Source organism: Aspergillus saccharolyticus, assembly GCF_003184585.1.
Source record: "Aspergillus saccharolyticus JOP 1030-1 unplaced genomic scaffold BP01scaffold_7, whole genome shotgun sequence".
Taxonomy (NCBI): domain Eukaryota; kingdom Fungi; phylum Ascomycota; class Eurotiomycetes; order Eurotiales; family Aspergillaceae; genus Aspergillus; species Aspergillus saccharolyticus.
The window spans coordinates 361,807-385,758 of NW_020290617.1; the positions used below are offsets into that span (position 1 = coordinate 361,807).

Below are 23,952 nucleotides of genomic sequence, written 5' to 3' on the forward strand. Positions count from 1 at the left end.
ATGAAAGGAGCCAATCAGATCCGACGACCTCGTCAGGAATCACAACCCCGAGTTTACCACCAGGAAGAAGGTCCGGTAGGGCCCGAAGGGTTTCCGTAGCTGCCACCACCGCCGCCACCGCCGCTGTAGCCGCCGTAGCTGCCACCACCAGCACCAGCGCTGCCACCGTAGGAGGGAGGACCACCGAAGCCGCCGCCACCATAGCCGCCGCTGGGACCACCGTAGCTGCCACCGCTCCCGCCGAAAGAGCCACCGCCGCCCATGCCACCACCACCGCCCATGCGACGCATGTCACGGGTAGCGTTGGCACCACGGCCACGACCGCCACGGCCACCACGGCCACCATATCCGCTGCCCTCACGAGCAATGCTCTCCAGGAAGGAAGGAACCTCCTGGTGGGCTTCCTTGAGAAGGTCAATGAGATCACGGACGACACCACGGTTACCACGGTTGAAGAAAGCAGTGGCGATACCAGTGTTACCAGCACGACCAGTACGACCGATACGGTGAACATAGTCGTCAATGTCGGTAGGCAGATCGTAATTGATGACGTGGGTGACGTTGGGGATATCGAGACCACGAGCAGCAACAGCAGTAGCAACGAGAATGGGGCAGCGGCCAGAACGGAACATCTCCAGAGCACGCTCACGCTCACGCTGGGTGCGGTCTCCGTGAATAGCGGTCGCGGGGAATCGCTGGTTGAGCAAGAAGTCGGACAGAGAGTCGGCCATGCGCTTGGTCTCGACGAAGATCAAGGTAAGGCCACTGGTGCCGTGGGTGTGGAGGATATCGAGCAGGACAGAGCGCTTGTCGTGGTCCTCAACATATTCAACCTTCTGAGTGATGTTCTCGGAGGTAGAACCGACACGACCAACGGACAAGAAGACGTAGTCCTTCAAGAAATCACGAGCCAGCATCTGAATGTCGCGGGGGAAGGTGGCAGAGAACATCAGAGTCTGACGGTCGTTGACGTGAGGCATATCCTCGCCCTCAACGATACGGCGAATCTGGGGCTCGAAACCCATGTCCAACATGCGATCGGCCTCATCGAGAATCAGGTACTTGATATTGACGAGGGAGATACGACCACGCTCGATCAAATCAACTAGACGACCGGGAGTAGCCACGAGCAGATCACAGCCACGCTCGATCTGACGGAGCTGAGAACCGATATCGGCACCACCGTAGACAACGCAAGGGCGAACCCAAGAGCGGTAGGCAAACTTGCGGGCTTCATCGAAAATCTGGGAGACAAGCTCACGAGTAGGAGCCAGAATGAGCGAGGTGGGGTAAGCCTTACGCTGACGGCCGTAGCTGAACTGTCCGGAGGCCTGGGCAGGAGCCGCGGAGGGACCGTGCTGGAAAGCCTGGGATAGGATGGGAAAGAGGAAACCACCAGTCTTTCCGGAACCAGTCTGGGCGCAAGCCATCAAATCACGTCCGTTCATGACAATGGGAATGGAGTACTTCTGGACGGGGGTAGGAGTCTGGTAGTAGGCCAGCTTGATGTTGGCAATCAGGTGGTCATCCAAAGGAGGATTGGTGAAGGTGTTGACAGGCTCGGGGACGTCGTGACCGGAAGCTTCCACGGGGATATCATCGTAGTTGGCGAAGTTAATACCGGTGTTCTGCTTGGTGGGATCGTTGGGAACACCGAACAGTTCACGTTCCAAGCGGGGGTTGGCAGGGCCGGGGATGTGCTTGCCGTCGCGCCATTGACCGTCGCCGGAGCCGCGGGCAGAGCCACCGGAGCTACCACCATATGAGCCTCCGTGTCCTGGGTTTCCGTAAGCATCAGGGTTAAAGGGCCGGCGTTGACCGTCTTGGGATGTCCAGTTAGGGTTACCATTAGGACCGCGAGGGCTGAAATCAGGAGCGTTAGCGTTGGCCCAGTTTCCACCACGAGGGCCTCCTCTGTCATGTCGAAGCATACCAGTCAGCCGCTGCAGACAGTTCTGAGGAGGCAACCTATTTCGTGCCACAGAGAACAAGTGGAGTTTTTTGAGGAATGGAGAATATCACATACCTGTTGCCCCAGGAGTTGTTGGCGGCAGGACCAGGGGGAGGAGGAGCGGCAGCAGCAGCAGGAGCACCGTCCATGTTGGCACCACCCATCTGGCGTCCGCGAAGATGAGGAGGGATGTAGGCAGCGCGACCCTGGTTAGCGGGAGCAGCGGGAGCGTGTTGAGACTCATTGAGGGAGAGGTTTCCCATCTTCAAACCGTCGGCCATGTTTGCGGTGTTTTGCGAAAACTGGGAGACAGAGATTCGTAAGTGAAATGTTTCGCGAGTGTGGCGCGAGCGTAGCCGGTTGTAAGACGTACAGGAGAAAAATCTCAGTACTTTTTTTTCTGTGCGATGGGATCAAGGATTGCAGCAATTACAGGATGCTGTTCGAAGTCGCGTCCGATATGAAGTTCCCCTTCTTTTCTGTATGAACAGGATGAAAGGAATGAGGACGTCAGATGAGAGAATAAATCCCCGTGTGTCTATTCAGTGGCAATACAAAAGAGACTGAATAAGACAGCAAGTAACACAGTGTCAGAGAAGACGAAAGAAAGGAGTAAAGAGAGACCTTGAGGGAGAAGTGGACAAAGTGCAAAACAAGGCGATCTCCCAGATCTAAACCTCTATTACGGTGTAGCAAAAACAGAAGAAGGAAAAAAGGTTGGAAGAGAGGTAGGAGATTGTAGGAGAGTTGGTGAGGATACGGTGTGGAGATATGTTAGGAGGAGAGCGGGTGGGAGGAGAGGAGAGGAGAGGGAAAAAAAAAGAAAAAATCAAAACCAGATTTGGATTTTTAGCAGCGGAGAGAGAGAGGGAGGGAAGAGGGGGGTGGGATGTGGGTTGGTCCTTTTTGTGGTTTTGAAGAAGCTGTGGCAGAAGAAGGAAGAAGAGAGTTTGATTTTTTTTTTTCTTTTGTGTGGGAAGAGATTTGAAAAGAGGCAAAGAAAGAATGACTACGAATTCATTTGATTAAAAATCATCAGATGTCAATTGAGGTCACTGCCATCTCTTTCTACTTTAGTTGCATGTACTGTACAATAAGACGAAATGTGTAGTAGAACAGCCACCGTCAGCCGAATTCCTCGTTTCTTGTCACTTTTCCTGTGCCTACCAAGTCAAAATCTTCAAGGCTATTCAGCGGTTAGCTTTGGCCGGGTTGACCTGCTTATTGGGCGATCCCGGACTGGACCCAGAAGGGAGAGGAAAATGGTTTTAACGTGGAAAAAAAAAAAAAAACCACCAAGCGACAGGGGGAAAACCGCAAAACAACCATGTAATGCGTAAAAGCGGAGGAAACAAATTGCAAAAATGGTAAACAAAATAAAAAAAAAAGTTGTGCCAGTCAGCTAAAGATGGACAGGGTGGCGGCGCGCCGGAGGGTTCCAACTAGTTTTGTTTGGCTGTGCATCCAATACCCTCTGCGCTTCTGGGCTGGACCTCCCCAGGCCAAACACTGATTGATAGATTGCACTCGTTTGTCTATCCAAGCATAGATTGATATCAAATGAGCTACAAAATGACTTAATTTCTAGTATTCGAGTGAAGACCCCTACGTGCTTGTCACCAGTCAAGTATGTCAAACGAACTCATGTCGACTGCAACTTTATGGATGTATCACTGCAAGTCAGCCAATCTGACGGGGGCGAAAGGAAATTCTGGGGCGGCGGCGAAGGCTCGGTTGCGCCTCAGGCATTCATCGTCCCAGTCACTGACGTCTATCTGCTCGTTGGTCATGGGTTTTTAGTCGCCTCCTTGCTGCTCTACACAGTATGACTGCGCATGGGTGGGCGTGCGTGTCTATGGATAGGCTACTCCAGACCTCTCTCAGAAAACCAGAAGGATCAAGAAAGCACTCGAAGATAGGTTGTGGTTCTAAATTGTGCTGTGGTGCTGCTATGGCATGAACCACGGAGTGAATGGAGTACATTTCCCCCTGTCAATGTCCTGCTCCACATAACATGATATCAATATCATCATGAGATCAGCCACCCAACAGAGAATCATGTCGCATGGTCGTCTGCTCCGTAAAGGAGAGATTGTGTGTTGAGTGGAGGCAAAAACACCACCACGCCCGCTCTAATCGAATTGCTATATCTCCAACTCCTACAAAGACTCACAATCTTTGAATGAACCAAGTGGTAATTATTACCATAACTGAATCAAAACCACTATAGCCGTGACTGAAAAGATGAATAAATCATGGCACTACACAGTACTTGGACCCAAGTCCATAGATTGATTATCTGACTACTCTTCTACCCTCGTCACGCATTAGTGTATAAGGCAGACAACTACTGGCTGAACATCCGAAAATTACCATTCCCAATGGGAGTGACGAGAAAGTGTGTGACATCAGTGGTATTATTAATAGGTATAGTAACCACGTCCAGGGGTTCGAATGTGCTTGTGGCGGAAGTCCCTCAGATGCAATGCAGTTGTTCTGTGGTCACCGCTTCCATTCAATTCATTTTTAAAGTCCTCGACTCGTATGCGCAGGTAGATTATACAACTCCGCTCAGCGTGTCCTTGACTGCAGAAGCAAGTGAATAAACGCGGCCATCGCTTGAATTGCGTCCAATGATGGGGCTCTAGGAAAGTCTCATACCATATTCCTGGGCTGCGCGACGTGGTACGGAGGTTATACAGCAAATCTTCCTCCAGCGCTGCAGTGCTGCATACCTACACAACAGTGTGTTCTGCCGGGCCAAATGGAAATACTTGGCAACTTTGGGGAGTTGTGCTAGCTCTATCAAGGAACCGACCCACTATGAAGGGGTCAAGATAAGCAAGGGCCTGCCCAGTATGCCCGGCTGCCCGGCTGAAGTTGGATGGTTCTCGTAGAATTCTGACTGACTTGTCCTGGATCACTTGGAGTAGATTGCAACGGGGTAGAATTTGCAAAGCTGAAACGTGGTATTAAGGAAACTCGGTGAGAAGACACGGCCGATTGACTATGGATGCATCAACGGACATGAGCTAGCAACGTCTACAACCTATGAAACATACACAACGAATCACGACTACACTGGTTCATGGATTATCGTGGTAAACTACAGAGTAAGAATCTGTTGCTGCTTGGCGGAGCTGCCATTTCTTCTTTAGACAACACTTCTCTCAGCCTTTTCCCGCTGTCCCGGAGTGCTGCGTCGGATCAAAATCAACAGCAGACCAACAACAATGGCGAGAGCTGCGATCTTAGGGTAGATGTAAGGGTAACTATCAGAGGTGATAAGAGAGGCAACTGGAGGAGCCATAGGGGTTGCTGAAGGTTGTGGTGGGATCTCCGAGATCAGTTCTTCTTGACACAGCAATATCAGCACATCGCAGACTTTACTTTTCTAGAAGCAAGTGCAGACCGCAGAAAGGCCAGTCTACAACTCCTCGTGGCTGCTACCTTTCTCTTCAGCCGGCTCCTCCGACGGCAGCTCTCCGCTCTTCACGATCTTGACCGTCTCCGAAGGTTTGTCACCGCGACCCTTAGGCACGTTCTCAATCTGTGCGACAATCTCGTAACCCTCAAGCACCTCGCCGAAAACGACGTGGCGGCCATCGAGCCAACTGTCATGGAGTTATCAGCAAGTAGTTTCGCTGGCATGAGATAAGAGTGAAAACTCACGGAGTGGGGACAGTGGTGATGAAGAACTGAGATCCATTGGTGTCCTTGCCGGCGTTGGCCATGCTCAACAGACCCTTGCGAGTGTGCCTAAGCTTGAAGTTCTCGTCCTCGAACTTCTCGCCGTAAATGGACTTGCCTCCGGTACCTAGTGATTTTGTCTACGATTAGCACTCAACCTATCAACGCAGAAATGACTGCAAAGATCGTCTACTCACCATCGCCACGAGTGAAGTCACCACCCTGAATCATGAAATCCTTGATGACACGGTGGAAAGTAGAGCCCTCATAACCGAAGCCCTTCTCGCCGGTAGCCAGAGCCCTGCAAGTGGATAACGTCAGCGGAGGTCAGGAAAGTAGCCGAAAGAAGTCCTATGGCGACCGTACCGGAAGTTTTCAGCGGTCTAGGATAAGGTAATTAAGTTAGCATGCAATTAAACCGTAAACAGGGCTGCAGGTTGGATGTTTACATACCTTGGGAACAGTCTTGCCGTACAGACCAAGGACAACTCTGCCCAAGGGCTTGTCGCCATGCTCGATGTCGAAATAAACCTGCGAGAAGGATTGATTAGCACGGGTAGCCTGGAATGTTTTATTTGAATTGCACGACGGCAAGCTCTCAAGCTTCAATTCGTATATCATACCTTACTGGTGATCTTCGGGCCCCGAGGCTTAGCCTCTTCGGCGTGGACGAGGGCGAATCCGACCGCCAGGACCAAGAAGAAGGACAGGAAAAGGTTTCTGAAGTTCATGATTGCTGATGAATGCCTTCGGAAGAGTGAATCCTCGAATGCAATTACCGGAGAGAGAGCAGTTGCAGACGAAGAGAAGGAAGCACTCATTGGACCGCATCGAGCGGCCAGCTTGCATTACCTACTGCGGAGGTGCCAAGCCCACCATTCCCGATCCAGTAAAATGCATCCTGTGAGTGCACGGCCTGTAATTGTGCGTAATTTGCGGTTCGCCGATGAGCAATTCTTCCTAGAGAAAGTAGAGACCGCCCCGCCCGCAGAACGTCACCGAGTCTTGAAAATTACCGTCATTGCCCCGGAGAAACCTTGCTACCGGCGGATTTTCTCCCGCAGTCAATCATCGCGGCAAGTAATAGAGAAAGAGCCCGGCAATGCAAGCAACGTGATCGATTGAGTCCTCTATTGCAATATATTTTTGTATCGACAAGATGGTAAGTTTATGATTCAATCAATGCTTCGTCCTGATTCCCGCGCACCGCTAACAATACCTAACAGGTCTTTATCCTAGGCGTCAACTTCCCCGAGCGGAACCTTGTCAAGGCAAGCGAACTCGCAATCCCGTCCCCTTCGCGGCCAGCAGCAATCAAGAATTAGGGTGACTTCCCTTTGTCTGACTGACCGTGCATCAGAAATCCCTCGAGTCTTTCTTCGGAATCGGTCACCTCACCTCTTCACGCCTCCTCGCCCGCTTCCACATTCACCCAACATGCAAGGTCGGTGAACTGGGAAACAAGCAGGTTCTGGATATCACGGCCGCCCTGTCCGACATGAGGATTGAGAACGATCTGCGGAGACAGATTCTTGACAACATCAAGCGCTTAAAGGAAACCGGTACCTACCGCGGTCGTCGTCATGCGCTGGGGCTGCCCGTCCGGGGACAGAACACGCGATCTCAGGTGGGTTTATTCACTTTCCTCTGGTCTTCTCATGATTTTGCTCATGAGAAGGGCGTGGTTGCGGGTTTTCGACAACTTTCTGGAATGATATGTCTGCTCTTGTTCAGGACGGTTCTTGCTGATATCGGAGCTCGTAACAGATCAAAAACGCCACCAAATTCAACCGTATCGAGAGACGAATCTAAAAGGCGATGTCGGGGTTTTTCTTTGGTTGGCGGGCCTTGCGCTTGGCTTTTTTTATGTTGTGAGGGCATGGATTGGCGTTATCATTTTTTCTTGCTGTACCCTGTAACCTGTATTTCTCTTACTAGAACCCATCTTCACAAACTCGATGGAATGTATCACAATGTAGACATTGGATTCTTTGTACCACAAACTACGGTCGTATGCTTAATGTCTGGGACGATTCTCACTAGGAAGTAGCGATAAGTGATGTATTGCTAAAGGATATGCCAGCTTATATAGTAGCTCCCCCGATTGAAGCCAGAAACCAAACTTTTCATCCTACAAATGAAGAACGCCAGAGCCATATGTGCACCACTTCCTTCATGCCGAAGACAGCACACCTTCTCCCCGATTAATTTGAATCCGCTTGTCTTCACCGGCACTGACAATGCCGACAGAGCGATCCCAGCAGACACCGAAGACCTTGACTCCCTCGCCGCCAACGCGCTTGACATCAGCTTTGCCGGCCTCCTCGAGGCTTTTGCGGGTAATCGAATAGACGCTTTCTCCAACAACACCATCCTTGTCTGTCTTGGTGGCACGGATATCCCAGATTCGGCATGTACCGTCGTGGCTACCGCTGATCAGGCCGTAGCTGCTGTGAGGGTCGCGGGACAAGGAGACTACAGCGTTCGTGTGGCCGCGGAGAGTCATGGCAGAGATGGTTGTCGCTGAGACACGGGGGTCGATAAGAGTGATGTGACGGGCTGAAGTTCCTGTGGCCAGGAGGTGGTGTTCGGGAAGATGCTCCAGGGAGAGGAGCGAGTGCGAGGTTGACCGAGTGTCTACGAGGGCAGCAGTAACCAGATCCCATGTGCGGAGGGTATGATCCCATGAAGTTGAGTAACCGACGGTGGAGTCTTTGGCATCGAAAATGGCGGCGGACACTGGCGCAGTATGAGAGGAGAGCAAAGCCAAGGGCCCACGCTGAGGAGTGCTAATGGAGGAGTTCAACTTTCGTCTCTTGGAGGTTCTGGAGGCAGCAGAAGGGAGGAGATTCTCTGGGGCGGCCGGAGCATCGGATTTCTTGGTAGACCAGAAACCGACAGCGTGGTCCGAGGAGGCGGTTAAAATGCGATTCGAAGGCGCATGCACGGCCAGAGAGTTGATGCCGGACTTGTGACCGTACAGCTCGAGCTGGGGAGCGATCTTTCCAGAGAAACCATCTTCGCTCTCAGCGTATTTCCACAAACGCACAGTGCGGTCCAAGCCGGCCGAAACGATTGAAGTCGGGGAGAGGAATTTCGCAGCCTTGATCGATGCGCTGTGACCACCGTCTAGAGCAGATGGTGATGTCGCAACAATCTGAGAAGACATGTTCCATATCCGAAGTAAGCCATCGTAGCTGGCCGAGAGGATTCTTGATTGGCCCTGCGAAATTGATGATGAAGACGCCCATGAGGCAGCAGACGATGTTGCAGAGAGCACATCCACAGCACTGACCCAATCGTCGTGCTCGAACGAAGCAATGTGAAGTGGAGGAATCAAGGCTCTAATATATTCGATCTCCAGGGTCGTTTCAGCGGAAATGCCATTAGCCGTCAAATATTCATCGATGGAGGTCCGGAGGAATGCGCCATTTATCAGGAACTCGAACGGTACTGGCTTGTCGTTTCCGAGCAAATTATTGACTAGCGTCGAGAGTGCGTATCTGCGCAAGCCTTGTGGATTAGACGAGAATTAGCACCATGACGCGACATATCGGTGACTTAGTAGATAGTCTCACCAGTGGGAACCAGGATGGGGCCGGTATTTTCAGGAAGCGCAATATCTTCCTGTTTGCTGACAAGTTGCACACGCACCTGTCTCTGCGCACTCGCAGCAGATACAGAGTCTTGAGGCCCGTTCATAATGAATAACAAATTACCAGAGAAGACAGGGTATAACATGCGACTGTGGTATGAGGCGCAATTCGTCGCCGTTGAGAAAACTCCGCTGAGGGAGAAGAAAAAATACGGCGGGCGATGCGGCCAGAGGTGCAAAGCGCGGAGGTCTCCCCGCGACCGCCTTGAGATTGATCACTTAGTAGTAAGTAACAACAAATGATATTACATGGAGACAATAGCAAGGGTAAGCATGATCATTCTATTTTATAGATACATAACAACGTCTGTATGTCCCCAGCCCAGCCTTCAGTGAGCCCTTGATTGCCGACGTATGTCTGCAATTGCTTTGCGCCGATACTCAGATTCGGCGAACAGCGCCTCGATCAAATCCACTACTTCCTCGGACGAAAATTCCAGGCTAAGTTCTCCCTCAACCCAGAGAAACCTGATATCAGCCAGTGAGCTCTCGAGGATGTTGATGAGATACTGAAATTTGAGCCAGTTTTGCACGTAAACAGCTGTCATAGGGACACGTTCGGTATTGTCCTTGGCTTCGGGCATAAATAGCTCTTCCAGCTTCGAAACTTGGTTGCAGAACGATACCAACCGCTGGGACTGAGGCTCTGAGATGTCACCCAAGTCTTCAATATCGATCACCATCTTGCTAACCACGGTCGCGACCAACGACCCTATCGACTGAAGGAGGGCTGAATGTGACAGAATTGGCTGCCATTCTGCATAGACGCCTCGAATTCTGTCAACAGCGGCAGCAACCGCGTTTTCACATTCGCCTAGATACGGCTGTTCAGAGCACTGTCCAAATCCTTGTGCGCCATCGAGCAGGTCGGTCACAATGGTACGCTGGGTTTGCATCTCTTTACTGTATGCGAGTTTACCAAATTTCTCCAGCGCTTCAATGTCGGCTTGCAATCGTGTGAGATGGTGCTCCTCCATGATCGCACGCATCTCGCCAGCAAGATATTGGGTGTCGTTATATAAATACATTTGACCAGCGTTCAACTTATGATCATAGAAGGACGAGGCCGTGGCTTTGAACATGGCGAGGATCAAGGTTGGAAGTGCAAGCAATCCCGTTCCAGATGACACAACACGCGAATGTGAATGTCTGATAAGTGTTAGCATGAATTCCAGCTGCTCTAGGGCAAAGATGAACGTACTCAGGTTGAGTTATGGACTGAGAATCAGCAATTTGTTGTTTGATAATGTCCAAGATGGAATGAGGCAAGTCCGTGATAGTGTATCTTTCGGTCAGAGTAACCTCCCTCGAAGAGCTGGCTGACCTTGCGTTTGTGCCATTGACAGGCTCGCGAGTCTGCGAATTTTCGGGAGGCGGCTGGCTCACAGTCTGTCCTTCCTCATCATCATCTCCCCAACCCCAAGCATCTCCGGCATCATCTTCAGCAGAAGCACCTGCTTGAGCTTTCAAGTCTTGCTGCTCAGTGTCATCGTCATCGAGCCCCCATGCACTCACATCCTCTTCATCCCCGTCCTGAGTCCTGGAGGCCTTGCCTTCATTATCACCCTCATCACCATCATCCCAGCTGGCATCCCAATCGTCAGCTGGAGCGTTCTCCAATAGCGTATCGTCTTGTCCAGAGATCGTCTCCACTTCAACCTTTTCCACCTGCTTTGTGGTACCTTGACTCGCGGCGAGCACTTTGCGAACTTGGTCCAGGGAGTTCACTCTCCTTTTGGCAAGCCAAAGTCGAGGGGCCTGGTTCACCCAAGAGACAAGCTCCTCATGACCATGCCAGCCGAGGTCTTCCACAGATTTCGTGAATTTTAGGACACCATCGAGGGTACGCTCGAATTCCTGAAGCCCTCCCAAATCAATGGGTATAGACGGTGACAGCCACAATTTAATCAACTTTGGGGACAATGAAGGAATGACTGAGTCCGAAAACGAGTCGAGAATGGAGGCCGGTACAGTCTGTCGCAAGAATCCAAGAAGGTTGGCTATGTGATCCAGAATTTCGGGAACCGAGGCCCTGGATACAAGCGACTCGACTTGAACAGAAGATTCAGAGATCCGGATCCCACGGCTTTGACCCTCAGCACCACGTAGCAAGATCGGATTCAGTATAGCACTGACGATGTCCTTTGCGAACTTATCTCGTGCAGAGGCGAATATCTCCATTCTGTGTAGTGCTGCGATGGTTTCTTCTAGGTGTTTACCTGCGGTTCACATTAGACATTGATGCCGCCAATAATTTGGCGTATACGAGGTCTTACCGTCTTTCTGAACCACAAGCTTCCCTTCCCGTTTGTCAACTTTCAGCTGCTCATTCCATTGAGAATGTATAACGTCGGCAATCTGCTTCCGTAGACCGGCGACATTCTCCAGCAATATGTGTAGAACGTTGGTGTTCGCAAAATGGTCATTTTGTCTCATTGCGAGCTCAGCTGCCTCTAGCGTATCGATGACGGCCATGATTCGGCCATCTCCCAGCGCTGACCGTCCATCTTCCAGCTGCCGGCAAAGTCCCTGCACCTCCTCCAGAGCAGTGGTTACTGCCTGATTGAACGCGATCTCAGTTTCTATTAGCGCGACCTTCGCAGCGGCATCCTCCACCTTCAACTGCAAAGGCGTGGTGTTCTCATGTTGCTTCACAATCTCTCGGGCAGTGACCCTGGAACGTTCAATGTCTGCATGCAGTTGTTTCGCCTGCGAAATCCAACCATCCGCGTCGAAGTTATTTTCGCGACTGAGAGAGGTTATTTCGGCCTGTCGGAGCGCGATTGGTATAGGAATTAGTATGGGTCAGATAAGCTGGGGTTGATGCGGGGTTGCGCCTCGGACCATGCCACTCACTTCGACTTGTTCCCTGGCTTTGGAGATCAGTTCTAATTCCGTCGCCAAAGCAGAGACGGGAAATTCGGCAGCAATAACCTTCTCTGAGGAAGGATAAGTGCCGTCAGTCACGAACGTCAAGACTGAATTGCAGATTTCCTGCTCCGAGGTCTTGCCGGGCATTATGGTATCGTGTCCTCCGCGGGCAAAACAAGCTGGGAGAAACCGTCAACAATGAGCCCAGTGATAGATTGCGCGGCTTAGAGAGCAGTCGCTTGCTTCCGCTACTGCTATCGATGTCAGCTCTATGTCTCAGAAACTGGATTTAGGGAACAGGCAGTCGAAGACAGAACAGAATAGCTGAGGAGGAAGAGCAACAGTTGGGGAAACTATTCTAGAACCATGTGACCTCACCGCTCACCGCCTTGGCTGCGATAGACAAGGATTAGGAAGGGAAGATACGATCATCTCGAACTACTACTGCTACTACAACTCGCATGCATAAGGTGGTTTCACTGCGTTCTTAAATCGTGGAGTCTGGCTCTTGGGCTGACATTACGCAGTGGTCTCTTACGGGTGTGTGTTGTCCCCCCGCCATAGGCCAACAACTTTGACCTGGTTCGTTGGCATGGTTGATTTCTCTACTAATTACTACTACTGTATCAGACATCGGAAGCCAAAACTCCACTCCGAAACTGTCGCAGTTCAGGTCGAGGTCAACCTTTCCTCAACGGCCATCGAGTGCTCCCAACACCTGCTTCTAAAGTCTTTTAGAGACACTGTTGTTAGGCAAAGCCCACCGTGACGCCAGTGGCTCTTTTACGAGGCCTGATTCGGGCAACATCTTCTCCAACCATGTGAGTTCATGTCGCTACCCTCCCGCTTGACTTTGAGACAAGAAAAAGAAAAAGGAAAAAAAAAAGCAAACCCTGGTCAAAACGTGCCCCTCCACCCTTCAACATTATCACCAAATTTGTGGGCACAGATCCGCATTTAGAGATGCCATGGTCTTCGCCAGCCACCTTGACTGTTATGCAATTATCTTGAATCATAAATTATCGCATGTTTAGCATTTTCGAGCACCAAGAAAAGTGCATCTATCATTCAAATCAGTGTTTCAACCCCAGAGCATTGCTAGCTTCCATGAATATGCCTTAAAGCCCCTCATCGGGCGTAATACTTCAATTGGTGTCGGGTATGGCGTGCTGACAATCAAGTTAGTTCCTCGATACGGGGAGTGACCGCAAGTTTTGGAATACAACCATATCCCCGCAGGTACGCAGGGTCGGCTATTAAGATGTCACCAAGCCAGAAAGGTCATTTCAAGCTCCTCCAAAGGTTCAAGCCGGACTATTCGCCCAGCGAGTTTGTTCAGTATGAATCGACGAGGACTGGTATGAGGGTCGTGGTCATCGACCAGAAAGGCCCTAAAGTTACGGGATACTTTGTTCTAGCGACTGAGATCCACGATGACTCAGGAGCTCCTCACACCTTGGAGCACTTGTGTTTTATGGGATCACGGAATTACAGATACAAAGGGTTTCTTGATAAGCTCGCAACTCGAGTGTATTCTAGCACTAACGCTTGGACTGCTACTGATCACACCGCATACACGCTGGACACAGCGGGCTGGGAGGGTTTCGCTCAGATCTTGCCTGTGTACCTAGAGCATGTCATTGCTCCAACCCTGACTGATGAAGGGTGCTATACTGAGGTCCACCACATCGATGGGACTGGAAACGATGCAGGTGTGGTTTACTCAGAGATGCAGGGTGTACAAAACAATTCCGCAGAGCTGATCGACTTGACTGCTCGTCGGTTGACTTACCCTGAGGGTGTAGGTTTTCGCTACGAAACCGGGGGTATGATGGGCCAGCTTCGCGTGCTCACTGCGGATCGTATCCGAGCATTTCATCGTGAGATGTATCAGCCTAAAAACCTGTGTCTGATCATCACAGGTGAGGTAGATCATGAGAACATGTTGAGTGTCTTGGACAAGTTCGAAGATACCATTCTAGATGTCATCCCTAGCCCAGATGCGTCATTCACACGCCCTTGGGTGGATTCTAAGCAGGCACCTCCCTTGGAAAAATCCATCGTACAGAGAGTCGAGTTTCCGGAAGAGGACGAGTCTTTTGGCGAGATCGAGATCAGATTTCTTGGACCTGACGGCACAGACCCAGTTCAAAGTAAGTCGCAAACCGCTTCCTCGGTATATAGCTCCAATACTTACTGTCAACAGCTGGGGCTGTCAACGTTGCCTTGTTATATCTGGCGGGATCATCTGCTTCACTGTTGGACAACATCTTGGTAGAGAAGGAGCAGCTCGCCAGCGCAGTCTATTATGCCACCGAGGATCACCCCAGCATCGAAATTCGCTTCACTTTGACTAGTGTAGAAACGAAGAAGATCGCTCGGGTGGAGCAGCGTTTCTTCGAGGTCCTCAAGGATGCGATGGAGAAAGAACTCGACATGAAGTACCTCAGGGAATGCATCGACCGACAACGACGGACATGGAAGTTCTCGACGGAAACGTCAGCTTCTTCCTTCGCGGAATACGTGATCTCTGACTTCCTTTTTGGGAAACGGGACGGGTCCACCATGTTGGACGTTGCATCTCTGAAGGAATATGACGTGCTGGAGAAGTGGAGCGAAGGCGAATGGCGCAGCTTCATCAAAAGATGGATATCCGATGCGAATCATGTCACGATCTTGGGCGTCCCATCCATGAAGATGTCCGAGACACTTAAGAAGGAAGAAGAAGCCCGAGTGGCGGAGCAGAAGAAGCGGCTGGGTGAAGAGGGCTTGAAGAAGCTCGCCGAGAAGCTTGAAAAAGCCAAGGCTGAGAACGACAAAGAGATACCAAAAGAGATGCTGGAGAAATTCCAGATTCCGGGTGTGGAATCCATTCATTTTGTCGAGACGACAACTGCGCGGTCTGGTACTGCCCTGAAATTGGGCCGCCCCGACAACAAGCCCCAAAGCCTGGTGGATGCTGATGGCTCTGACCTGCCCTTGTTCATTCACTTTGAGCACATACCAAGCAGCTTTGTTCAGCTATCCCTACTTATCTCAGCAGCAGCCGTTCCTGTGCAGCTTCGCCCTCTTCTATCTGTATACACGGAAGCATTCTTTAACCTGCCAATCCAGCGTGATGGAAAGACCATCGATTTCGAACAGGTTGTTGTTGAGTTGGAAAGAGATACAGTTGGGTACTCTATGGAAGGCGCCAGGAGCCTGGGATCTTCCGAGATGCTGCGTATCTCTTTCCAGGTGGAACTGGAGAAGTATAGCACCGCAATCGCGTGGCTTCAAGAGCTTTCTTGGAACTCAATATTCGACGTCGAAAGACTACGCGCAATCACCAAACGCCTCCTCGCCGATGTACCGGACTCGAAGCGAAGCGGTGACGACATGCTGGCGGCAGTCCATGTCATGGTACACTATGCGGCCGAGTCGATTGTGCGAGCCCGCAGCACTCTGGTCAAGGCTCGTTATCTGAAGCGGATCAAGAAGCAATTGGCCGACGAGCCGGAGTCTGTCGTTGCACGCATGGAAGAGATTCGTCAGGCTCTCTTTCGGTTCGAAAACATGCGGGTTGTGGTTATTGCCGATCTGGAGAAGCTGCAAAATCCTGTCTCGGCCTGGAAGCCATATGTTGAACGGTTGGGAGCTGTCGCTCCTCTGCGACCCATCACAGCCAGACGTCCATTACTTAGCGAGGCTGGCCAGCATCTTGGAGGCAAGTCATATGTGGTACCCATGCCGACCATCGATTCCTCCTTTGCTTACGCCACGTCTCGGGGTTTGGACTCCTACGACGACCCGAACCTGCCGGCCCTGCTGGTTGCAATCGCGTACATGAATGCTGTCGAAGGCCCCCTCTGGGTTGCAGTCCGTGGCAAGGGATTGGCGTACGGTACGAACTTCGCCTACAACATTGACACCGGATTCGTCAACTTCGATGTGTACCGCTCACCGAATGCACACAAGGCCTTCGATTCGAGCAAGCAGATCGTCGAGGACCACCTCTCCGGGGCCATCGCGTTTGATCCCTTGATGATGGAGGGTGCGATCAGCAGCATTGTGGTCAGCTTTGCCAACGAACAGGCCACTATTGCCAACGCTGCGTCGGACAGCTTCATCCGTCAGGTCGTCCGTCGCCTACCCAGCGATTACAAGGAGAACATGCTCAAACGCGTGCGCGCCATCACTGTCGAGGAGGTCAAGGGTGCTTTAAGGAAGACTATCCTGCCCCTGTTCAACCCTCAGACGGCTAACATTGTCATCACCTGCGCTACTGTGATGGAAGAGGTACGTAATCTTAAGTCCAACCCTCCCTTCTAGACTACCCTTGACTAACTCATCAATCAGACAATCAAGGAAGGCCTACAAGCTTCCGGCTTCACTCCCAAGGTGCAAGCTCTCAAGGAATTTGAGGACGACTACGGACTCAAAACCGGCGATGACAATGATGATGAGGAGTCGGATGACGAGGATTCCTCTGATGACGATGACGACGACTCGGAAAGCGGATCCGAAGACGAGGAAGACTCCGAAGAGGAAGACTCCGGCTCCGATGAGGAGTGATTCCCCTGTGTGATTTGTTTTGATACGTTATATGAAACCGAGAGTAGAGCACGTGGTATACCACGTAAATGCTTTAGACAACAAGCCTCGATGAAACACCTGTTAGAGAACACTCTTACTATGCCGAACCATGAAAGACCCTGCTTTCTCTGCTACATAAATAATAATGCCAGGCTCTCATGTACATGTAACAAAATGCCCTAACTATTACAACATATGCCTAATGGCCCGTCCTTCGCGTTAGATATCCTACCGTCTTCTTTGCGAATGTCTACCCCCCACACTTTCGACTTGCAAGTTCTAGGTAGAATCCAAGACAGCCACCACCCTGAGAACTACGCCCTGAGTTCCCGGAACCCATCGCACATGGCAGTAGTAAGATGTGTATATGGTACAGATAAATAGTATCAAGATAATGGAGGGATAGAATACAGCCGCCATGATATCAATCGATTTAGTCAGCCATTCCCCCCGACCTCCGGAGACAGAGAAAACCCCCCTCTAGATCCTCGCAAACATCACCTTCAAACGGGATATGCAACACGACACGAAACAGAACCAGAAACGAAACAGAACCCCACAGCGAGGTACCCCAGCCAATGGTCCCAACAGAGCCACTGAACGATCGAAAAAGCCCCTAACCTCCGTGGCCCCTCTTCACCCCCACCCCTCTCTCTCTCTGTCTGTCTGTCTGTAGTGGAAGGGAAAACGAAAGTGGAAGAGAAGGCCCCAAGAAAAACCGAAAATCTACCAGCTCAAGGTAGACCGGCCGCGGGCTCTTCTCCGCTGGATAATCTTCCGGCCGCCCCTGGTCCGAATCCGAGCCAGGAATCCGTGGCGGCGCTTCTGCACCCGTCGCGAGGGGTTGTAGGTGTTACGCTTTCCGAGCAGGCAGGCGCTGGCGGAGAAGGAGCGGGATTGTTGCAGCAGGGCGGTTGTGCTGGAGGGGGATGTGGAGGGGAGGAAGGAGGAGGCGGTGGTTGATGAAAGGAGAGAAGATTGGAATCTTTGTTGCTGGGCGCGAAGGGGAGAGAAGGCGGAGGTTATGGAGGAGGAGGAGGTGGTGGTGATGAGGGTGCGGATCGGGGTGGTTGTTGCGGTTGATGCGCGGGCGGCGGCTTGTGCGGAGATGGGGATTCTAGAGATAGGGATAGTTGGTTAGTGGTCGGCATACCGGAAAGGCTTTCGAGAAGACAGTGCTATGTGCTCAATGGTTATGATTCTGTTGTGCAGTCTTCCTCCGCAGCCCTGGACACTGTGCAAGGGGGGTTCAGGTGGACGATATATGGGGTGGAGATTGGGTGGTGTGGAATTGGCAGGACATCGATCGCAGCAACCAAACGTACCTGGTGGCCGCGGTCATGGAGGACCGGAGAGAGGCGGGCACAGCCCGGCACTGGAAGCAAAACATACTGTCGGACTAAAGTGATGGAATTGACGTCCGAAGAAACGTCGATCGAGCAAGCAAACCGGAATCGCCGAGGGGGAGATCTCGAAAGGTGGAAGGGAAGGTCATCAGCAGGTCTGGAGTGACGGCGGACGAAAATTGAACCTCTGCGCACGGACCACCTCCGACTCTACACCAACTTTTTTCTGTCCCGCCCGCAATTTGTCGGCGCATCTCCATCCAGCTTCCTTTTTTCTGGCCCATTCGCCTCATTCTCCACCCAGAGATCTACTTCTGTCGCAAATCCCCGACAGGTCCGGAGAGCGTACTTCAATTACCTTATCAGCCAAGTCCGACCATTTCTACCACTTCGCATCGTCAACTCCCAGCACGCTCCGGAAAAGAGAAAAGCTACATACATAAACTCGCATACAACCACCGAAACTGAAGCGAACCTCTTGTCACAATGGCCGCCCAAGGTCCTTCGGCTCTTCCTCCCACGACCATAATCTCATCTAAACCCATCTCCCAGTCAGCTGCCCACGATTTCCTTGCTGCCTACCTCGACCGCGCTGCGACAGACCCCGCTCTGCAACCCAACGCCGGAATCAGTGAACATGGTCCCTTGTCGCGCACCACGGCCGCGGCCCCCAATTTGATGCTGCACAATCTGAAGCGCGTGCAGGCCGGTTTGGCCGGTGAGGTCCTGGGTCGGGACCTGACGCTGGCAAAGCTCATGACTGGAGAGGATGGCGATGCGCAGCAGACCACCGGCGCCGAGCAGGGTCAGGATTGGGAAGATGCCCAGAAGTTCCAACAAGAAGGGGAGGGTCTGGAAGGCTTGCAGGATGCGATGGACGCAGATATCGGCATGGAGGAAGATCAAGCAGACCCCGCCGCTGGAGGTATTGACAAGGAAGAGAGGAAGCGCAGGAAGAAGGAGCGCAGACTGGCTGAGAAACGGGCCAAGGCTAAGGCCGAGGACTGATGCTTAAAAAACTGGATGGACTTTCTAGTAGCAAAAATCTGGTTGTTTTTGTTACGGTTGGCGATGGTCTGCACTAACTTTTCTCGGGGATCCGCTGCTATTGATTTGGGTTTACAAGATTAAACATGCATACAGCATTGGGCGCATCTGAGGCGAATTTACATTGGAGGTAGCCAATGGTTGTTTTATTATCCCCCGTCAAATTTCCTACAATTTTATTACACCATTTCCTTGAAATGTCATGTTTCATATCGGTCAAATTGCCCAAACACTACCGCAATCTGCGAATGGCAGAGGAGGATGTGGTGCTTTGTCAGATTCCCGGAAGACATCGAAACAGAGAAAGGTCTCACAGCTCACGGTCCGCGGCCTTGACCGGCTTCTCGCTGTCCTCCTCCTTGAGGTTGGTGACCTTTCCGCCCCTCCAGCCAAGCGCCTTGAGACGTTCCGAGAGGATTGGGTGCGAGTAGTGGTAGCTGGCGTACATCCAGTCAGCATCCATGGTGCTGAGGTTCTGGATTTGGAGCTTGAGAAGAGACTGTGCCAGCTCAGCGGAATATCCGAGTCCAACAGCAAAGGCGTCTATGGTTTGTTAGTCCTCAAAACATCTGGGGCTCAACTGTGTAAGCAAGAGGTGATAACATACCAGCCTCGAACTCAAACTTGCGGCTGAGGATGTTCATAAGCAGCTTGACGACGGCGTCCATGGGAGCCAGAGCGTCGGAGAACAAGAGGAATCCGATCATGATGGGCTGCTGGTTGTGGAAGCCAAATGACTGATATAAAGACTTGTTGTTCACGAAAGCGGAGAAAAGGGCGAAGATGTAGAACATATGGAACTGTCATTTCCACGTTAGTCCATTTCCTGTAGCATTGCAAATGGCCAAGGATAGTGAATCTCACCTGGGCGATACCAAACAGTTTGGTAGTGTGGCTCAGGCTCCAGTGACCGAGTTCATGGCTGAGCACTGCGACCACCTCTTCAGGCTCACTCTTCTCAATCAAAGTATCATAGATCACGATATGCTTCTTCCATGGAAGTCCGTAGAAGTAGGCGTTGCTGTGAGCACTCCGCTTGCTGCCGTCGATGACATGCAGCTCCTTCAAGGGAAATTCGAGCTTCTTGGCGAGGTTCTCAACGCCAGTCTTGATTGGGCCTGGCTCGAGGGGCGACAGCTTGTTGAAAAGAGGGAGAATGACAATCGGGTAAATGGTTATGGCGAAGATCTGAATAAAGATGGCGAAGATCCAGAGGTAGTAGAAGAACGAGTTGCCAGTCTTTTGGATAATCTTGAGGACCGCACTGATGATCGGGGTTCCCAGCACAATACCAAGCAACTGACCCTTGAGCATGTCCGTGACCCAGAGCTTGACTGTTTGCTTGTTGAAACCGAACTTCTCCTCAAGAACGAACGTGTTGTAGTACGAGACTGGGAGAGAGAGAACCGTGCTTATCAAGTTGAACCCGAAGAGAAAGACGAGCGTCTGCGCGATTTCGCCCTGAAACCGAGATGGAAGATACCGTGCCAATAGGAGACCACTAACACCCCAGAGCTTGGGGAGGACATCGCCGTAGATGAATGCGAGATTTTGAATCTGACCGTAAAGACCTGCGAAGAAACCGAACTTGGCTTTGGCGCGACCATAAGCCTACCACAAAATTTGGGGCTTGTCAGTGACCTGTGAAGGTAAGAATGCCAGACTGAATGTGTATACCTGACTCTGATCATAAACCTTCTGCGATACCTCGCCCTCCAAGACCTGGGGGGGCTTTGTCCGCTGCAAAACCTTGTATTGACGGAAAGACAAGAGACCCTCTAGGATGAACTGTCCCAGAGAGAACCCAACGAGGACATTCTTCCAGGGAAATAATGGGCGGTCGAGCAGACGCGCCAATTGCTAAACGGGACACGGTAAGCCGCGTTAGCTTCAACTTGCTCCCAGTTGTTCGAAGTATGAGAGTAAAAACTATAGAGATCGTTCCTGGGATCTGAAAGCTTACCTCGAGAATATACATGATAGCGTCCGCAGCACAGCAAGGATCTGAGATAGAACTTGCTGCGAGGTGGGCTGTAGTAAAGGAGGAGGAAAGACGCCGCGGAGAGGGTGAAACGTAATTAACGACTACCTAAGCTAACTAAGTGATTGACTGCCTTGCAGCCTTAGTCAACCGCGGCTTTGTCACTAAATACTGTCGTCTTATGAAGTACAAGACAGGCTGTCAATAAGCAACAAGGAGCATTCAATGACCCGAAATAATCAGGGACTTCCCACTACCTGGTGTGCAACTCATTACCATAAAAAACATGAAGCATTTGAAGTCTTAACTTTTGTTTCATTGCATTCATCATTCCCCTATACAGCATCTACAAAGAGGCCATGTACCTTTTGGACCGAATAACAAGAATGAATAGAAAAAAAAGAGATGAAAAGAGAAAAGTTTTCCACAGAATAGCGTCATAACACACGTCAAAGGAAGTAGCTCTTCGTACACCAACTCCAGCCATGCTACTTCAACCTCCAGCCTGCCTATCCATCCTGCTGTATGCATGGCCTCTTTGTCTCTGCAAACCTTGGGCTGGGCCGACGGGAGCTGAAATATCCCCCCGTACTCTTCAGCAGGTGAGATAGGCGAAGATTGAACTTACTGCGTTCTCTATTCAGGGAATCAACCCGACACGCGCTTTCATTACCATAAACCCTTCTATTTCAGAGTGACCCAGTCCATCAAGGCTAGTTGTAAACTAGACTACAATGTCTCCATCAACCGTCTCCCGGTTGGACCAAGTTGAGACTCTTCAAGCTACCAATAGCTTGTTTTTAGTTCGAAACAGGCTCAAGAGTGTTACCGCTAAGAAAAGAGTTAGCCAATATTCATGACCGCTCATCCTTCTGAGCCTGAAACCACACAAAATGAGGGGATAACTCACGCGACAATGTTGGCCCATCCAATCAAACGCCAGTGCTTCTCAATTCTGCGGCTGATAGCGATCTTCTCGCCGATTTCGGTACAGGCAGGGCTGGTCAAGCTGAGTTTAGCAGCGTCGGCCTTGACACCGACAACCTTGGCACCAGTGGCCGTAGATCCGATGTTGACCATGAGAACCTCGTTCTTCGTCAACTTGGCAACCTTGGCTTGCTTGCCATCGGCGGTCTTGACACCCAAGAGACGACGGAGCAGGAAGTAGTTAACCTCCAACTCGGTGTAGATGGCAGGAAGGCGTCCACGGTGACCCAGAACGAAACCAACGAGACGATCAGCACGGCAAAGAGTAGGATCGACACGGGTACCGACACCAATCAAACCACCAGGCACGGCGAACTTCAGGTCGTTGTGCTCAGCGAAGAGGGACATAACCCGGGAGAAAATGGGACGGCACTGAATCTTGCCGTTCTCGTCCTTGGTCACGAGACCAGGACGGATCTCAATTTCGTCGTTCAACTTCAACACACCAGTGAGGATGGAACCACCAGCAACACCGCCCTTCAACTCCTCAATCTCAGCACCAGGCTTGTTCACGTCGAAGGACCGAATGACGATCATGTGAGGGGAAGCGGTGAAGTCACGGACAGGGACCGGGATGTGCGAAACCAGGTACTCGTTGACAGCATCGATGTTGTACTTCAGCTGAGCGGAAATAGGGATAATGGGAGAGCCATCGGCGACGGTACCACGGATGAACTTCAAAATCGACTGGTAGTGCTGCAGGGCTCCATCTTCTCTCATCAGATCGACCTTATTTTGCAAAATGATGATGTGGCTGAGCTTCATGATCTCAATAGCTGCCAAGTGCTCCGAGGTCTGGGGCTGAGGGCAAGTTTCGTTTCCGGCAATCAACAGCAAGGCAGCGTCCATGACGGCGGCACCTGACAACATAGTACTCATGAGAATATCGTGACCGGGGCAGTCGACGAACCTGCGACGGAGCGGGTCACCAGTTAGCTACAAGAGTGCTTTGCTCGGAAAGACAGGGTGTAAAGTACATACGAAACATGTCTCAAAAGTCTGTAGCGACCGGAACATCCATCTCTCTCACAAGGCGGGTCGATCTCCTTCTCACTCTTGAAACTCTTGAAGCAAGTCGGTCTGGGACACTCGGGGTTGTCGCACTTGTAGATCTTGGCATTGGCATAACCCAGCTTGATGGTGATGTTTCGCTCCAACTCGTTCTTGAAACGGACAGTCTGCACCTCAGAGATAGCTTTGACAACCGTCGACTTGCCGTGAGCGACGTGACCGATGGTACCAATGTTGATCGTGGCCTGGCGCGCAATAATCTCGGGCGTCAGCGGGGTGAGTGTGGACAGGTCGAGGGTCTCTGGGTTGGGCTGCTCAGGCAGCTCCGGCCGCTTAATCTGGGGAAGAGAGGGCACTCCAGAGTTCTTCATCGCAGACTTCAAAGGCTTCTCCTCGAGGTCGAGGGGCTCCTGATCTTCGATGTCATCGTGACCGTTCGCATCGAGCATAGGAGATCCAGGCTGAGATTCATCGTCTGTGTAATCGCCGTTGGTAGCCATGATTGCGATCTTAACCAGGAGACGACAACGGGGTAAGGTATAGAAGGGTGGGTTGACGAGGGGGTGGATTGGAGGGGCGGATATCGAGGGTCGTCTGGTCGGATGAAAATTGCTGCTTGGGAACGGAGAGGCGATATGATACGGTTTGAGCCAGTGGGGTTCGGGTTTGTGCAGTGGAGAGCGAGTAGGCGGTGGGTAGCGGCAGGATTTGTGTTGACCAGTTGGCGAGCAGGCCGTTTTGACTCATCGCGCTCTGTTGACCAACCACTATTCAATCGGGCACCAGAATGCAGATGTAGGGATACAAGAGTACCTGATCCCAGTACAAGAGAGAAGCA

At 51.4% G+C, this 23,952-nt stretch overlaps 11 protein-coding genes across 11 annotated transcripts; 3 read left to right on the forward strand and 8 right to left on the reverse strand.

Annotated features, from left to right (window-relative positions):
* Positions 1–53: 53 nt before the first annotated feature.
* BP01DRAFT_389974 (DEAD/DEAH box helicase) lies at positions 54–2,443 on the reverse strand (the record flags this gene model as incomplete). Its single annotated transcript, XM_025577962.1, has 2 exons — positions 2,027–2,443; positions 54–1,968 (listed from the first exon to the last, which is right to left on the reverse strand). The coding sequence occupies exons 1-2, from the start codon at positions 2,230–2,232 to the stop codon at positions 54–56; spliced, it is 2,121 nt and encodes a 706-aa protein (XP_025433417.1). The 5' UTR covers positions 2,233–2,443.
* Positions 2,444–5,015: 2,572 nt separating this feature from the next.
* BP01DRAFT_414329 (peptidylprolyl isomerase) lies at positions 5,016–6,450 on the reverse strand. Its single transcript, XM_025579050.1, has 6 exons — positions 6,265–6,450; positions 6,095–6,172; positions 6,008–6,024; positions 5,839–5,942; positions 5,624–5,768; positions 5,016–5,565 (listed from the first exon to the last, which is right to left on the reverse strand). The coding sequence occupies exons 1-6, from the start codon at positions 6,370–6,372 to the stop codon at positions 5,379–5,381; spliced, it is 639 nt and encodes a 212-aa protein (XP_025433418.1). The 5' UTR covers positions 6,373–6,450; the 3' UTR covers positions 5,016–5,378.
* Positions 5,027–5,439, reverse strand: BP01DRAFT_354632 (uncharacterized protein). Its single transcript, XM_025574484.1, has 2 exons — positions 5,364–5,439; positions 5,027–5,302 (listed from the first exon to the last, which is right to left on the reverse strand). Exon 2 carries the CDS (start codon positions 5,259–5,261, stop codon positions 5,106–5,108), a length of 156 nt encoding a protein of 51 aa, XP_025433419.1. The 5' UTR covers positions 5,262–5,302; positions 5,364–5,439; the 3' UTR covers positions 5,027–5,105.
* A 262-nt stretch (positions 6,451–6,712) lies between the features above and the next one.
* BP01DRAFT_354633 (mitochondrial 37S ribosomal protein uS13m) lies at positions 6,713–7,620 on the forward strand. The gene is made up of 4 exons (XM_025574485.1): positions 6,713–6,803; positions 6,868–6,912; positions 7,002–7,268; positions 7,409–7,620. Exons 1-4 carry the CDS (start codon positions 6,801–6,803, stop codon positions 7,451–7,453), a joined length of 360 nt encoding a protein of 119 aa, XP_025433420.1. The 5' UTR covers positions 6,713–6,800; the 3' UTR covers positions 7,454–7,620.
* An 86-nt stretch (positions 7,621–7,706) lies between these two features.
* BP01DRAFT_314565 (WD repeat WDR12/YTM1 family ribosome biogenesis protein) lies at positions 7,707–9,404 on the reverse strand. Its single transcript, XM_025572538.1, has 2 exons — positions 9,220–9,404; positions 7,707–9,154 (listed from the first exon to the last, which is right to left on the reverse strand). The coding sequence occupies exons 1-2, from the start codon at positions 9,380–9,382 to the stop codon at positions 7,815–7,817; spliced, it is 1,503 nt and encodes a 500-aa protein (XP_025433421.1). The 5' UTR covers positions 9,383–9,404; the 3' UTR covers positions 7,707–7,814.
* A 196-nt stretch (positions 9,405–9,600) lies between these two features.
* BP01DRAFT_354636 (uncharacterized protein) lies at positions 9,601–12,476 on the reverse strand. Its single transcript, XM_025574486.1, has 4 exons — positions 12,153–12,476; positions 11,573–12,065; positions 10,498–11,515; positions 9,601–10,445 (listed from the first exon to the last, which is right to left on the reverse strand). The coding sequence occupies exons 1-4, from the start codon at positions 12,312–12,314 to the stop codon at positions 9,626–9,628; spliced, it is 2,493 nt and encodes an 830-aa protein (XP_025433422.1). The 5' UTR covers positions 12,315–12,476; the 3' UTR covers positions 9,601–9,625.
* A 952-nt stretch (positions 12,477–13,428) lies between these two features.
* BP01DRAFT_291418 (putative zinc metalloprotease) lies at positions 13,429–16,721 on the forward strand (the record flags this gene model as incomplete). Its single annotated transcript, XM_025571652.1, has 3 exons — positions 13,429–14,320; positions 14,374–16,445; positions 16,506–16,721. The coding sequence occupies 3 exons, from the start codon at positions 13,429–13,431 to the stop codon at positions 16,719–16,721; spliced, it is 3,180 nt and encodes a 1,059-aa protein (XP_025433423.1).
* A 576-nt stretch (positions 16,722–17,297) lies between these two features.
* BP01DRAFT_216186 (mitochondrial 54S ribosomal protein bL34m) lies at positions 17,298–18,223 on the reverse strand. The gene is made up of 2 exons (XM_025571110.1): positions 18,068–18,223; positions 17,298–17,859 (listed from the first exon to the last, which is right to left on the reverse strand). The coding sequence occupies exons 1-2, from the start codon at positions 18,130–18,132 to the stop codon at positions 17,469–17,471; spliced, it is 456 nt and encodes a 151-aa protein (XP_025433424.1). The 5' UTR covers positions 18,133–18,223; the 3' UTR covers positions 17,298–17,468.
* A 105-nt stretch (positions 18,224–18,328) lies between these two features.
* On the forward strand, positions 18,329–19,231 carry BP01DRAFT_216217 (uncharacterized protein). The gene has a single exon (XM_025571111.1). It carries the CDS (start codon positions 18,575–18,577, stop codon positions 19,094–19,096), a length of 522 nt encoding a protein of 173 aa, XP_025433425.1. The 5' UTR covers positions 18,329–18,574; the 3' UTR covers positions 19,097–19,231.
* A 19-nt stretch (positions 19,232–19,250) lies between these two features.
* BP01DRAFT_354640 (zinc metalloprotease) lies at positions 19,251–21,191 on the reverse strand. The gene is made up of 5 exons (XM_025574487.1): positions 21,099–21,191; positions 20,813–20,995; positions 20,000–20,746; positions 19,743–19,935; positions 19,251–19,678 (listed from the first exon to the last, which is right to left on the reverse strand). Exons 1-5 carry the CDS (start codon positions 21,111–21,113, stop codon positions 19,446–19,448), a joined length of 1,371 nt encoding a protein of 456 aa, XP_025433426.1. The 5' UTR covers positions 21,114–21,191; the 3' UTR covers positions 19,251–19,445.
* A 227-nt stretch (positions 21,192–21,418) lies between these two features.
* BP01DRAFT_314575 (translation initiation factor eIF2 subunit gamma) lies at positions 21,419–23,733 on the reverse strand. Its single transcript, XM_025572539.1, has 3 exons — positions 23,085–23,733; positions 22,027–23,013; positions 21,419–21,947 (listed from the first exon to the last, which is right to left on the reverse strand). Exons 1-3 carry the CDS (start codon positions 23,612–23,614, stop codon positions 21,917–21,919), a joined length of 1,548 nt encoding a protein of 515 aa, XP_025433427.1. The 5' UTR covers positions 23,615–23,733; the 3' UTR covers positions 21,419–21,916.
* Positions 23,734–23,952: the final 219 nt, after the last annotated feature.

Excerpts from the sequence above, each read along its gene's own strand:
- BP01DRAFT_354632 (XM_025574484.1), bottom strand. The coding sequence starts at position 5,261 with ATGGCTCCTCCAGTTGCCTCTCTTATCACCTCTGATAGTTACCCTTAC.
- BP01DRAFT_414329 (XM_025579050.1), bottom strand. The coding sequence starts at position 6,372 with ATGAACTTCAGAAACCTTTTCCTGTCCTTCTTCTTGGTCCTGGCGGTC. Across the intron at positions 6,173-6,264 it reads GCCCGAAGATCACCAGTAAG|GTTTATTTCGACATCGAGCA; the intron begins GTATGATATACG and ends TCCTTCTCGCAG. Across the intron at positions 5,566-5,623 it reads ATCACCACTGTCCCCACTCC|TTGGCTCGATGGCCGCCACG; the intron begins GTGAGTTTTCAC and ends ACTCCATGACAG.
- BP01DRAFT_354633 (XM_025574485.1), top strand. Across the intron at positions 6,913-7,001 it reads CCGAGCGGAACCTTGTCAAG|AAATCCCTCGAGTCTTTCTT; the intron begins GCAAGCGAACTC and ends ACCGTGCATCAG. Across the intron at positions 7,269-7,408 it reads GACAGAACACGCGATCTCAG|ATCAAAAACGCCACCAAATT; the intron begins GTGGGTTTATTC and ends AGCTCGTAACAG.
- BP01DRAFT_314565 (XM_025572538.1), bottom strand. The coding sequence starts at position 9,382 with ATGTTATACCCTGTCTTCTCTGGTAATTTGTTATTCATTATGAACGGG. Across the intron at positions 9,155-9,219 it reads CCCCATCCTGGTTCCCACTG|GCTTGCGCAGATACGCACTC; the intron begins GTGAGACTATCT and ends CTAATCCACAAG.
- BP01DRAFT_354636 (XM_025574486.1), bottom strand. The coding sequence starts at position 12,314 with ATGCCCGGCAAGACCTCGGAGCAGGAAATCTGCAATTCAGTCTTGACG. Across the intron at positions 11,516-11,572 it reads GCTTGTGGTTCAGAAAGACG|GTAAACACCTAGAAGAAACC; the intron begins GTAAGACCTCGT and ends TGTGAACCGCAG. Across the intron at positions 10,446-10,497 it reads CAGTCCATAACTCAACCTGA|ACATTCACATTCGCGTGTTG; the intron begins GTACGTTCATCT and ends AACACTTATCAG.
- BP01DRAFT_216186 (XM_025571110.1), bottom strand. The coding sequence starts at position 18,132 with ATGTTTTGCTTCCAGTGCCGGGCTGTGCCCGCCTCTCTCCGGTCCTCC. Across the intron at positions 17,860-18,067 it reads TCCATGACCGCGGCCACCAG|AATCCCCATCTCCGCACAAG; the intron begins GTACGTTTGGTT and ends CCCTATCTCTAG.
- BP01DRAFT_216217 (XM_025571111.1), top strand. The coding sequence starts at position 18,575 with ATGGCCGCCCAAGGTCCTTCGGCTCTTCCTCCCACGACCATAATCTCA.
- BP01DRAFT_354640 (XM_025574487.1), bottom strand. Across the intron at positions 20,747-20,812 it reads AGGTTTATGATCAGAGTCAG|GCTTATGGTCGCGCCAAAGC; the intron begins GTATACACATTC and ends ATTTTGTGGTAG. Across the intron at positions 19,936-19,999 it reads AACTGTTTGGTATCGCCCAG|TTCCATATGTTCTACATCTT; the intron begins GTGAGATTCACT and ends TGGAAATGACAG.
- BP01DRAFT_314575 (XM_025572539.1), bottom strand. The coding sequence starts at position 23,614 with ATGGCTACCAACGGCGATTACACAGACGATGAATCTCAGCCTGGATCT. Across the intron at positions 23,014-23,084 it reads AGACTTTTGAGACATGTTTC|GTTCGTCGACTGCCCCGGTC; the intron begins GTATGTACTTTA and ends GCTCCGTCGCAG. Across the intron at positions 21,948-22,026 it reads GGATGGGCCAACATTGTCGC|CGGTAACACTCTTGAGCCTG; the intron begins GTGAGTTATCCC and ends CTCTTTTCTTAG.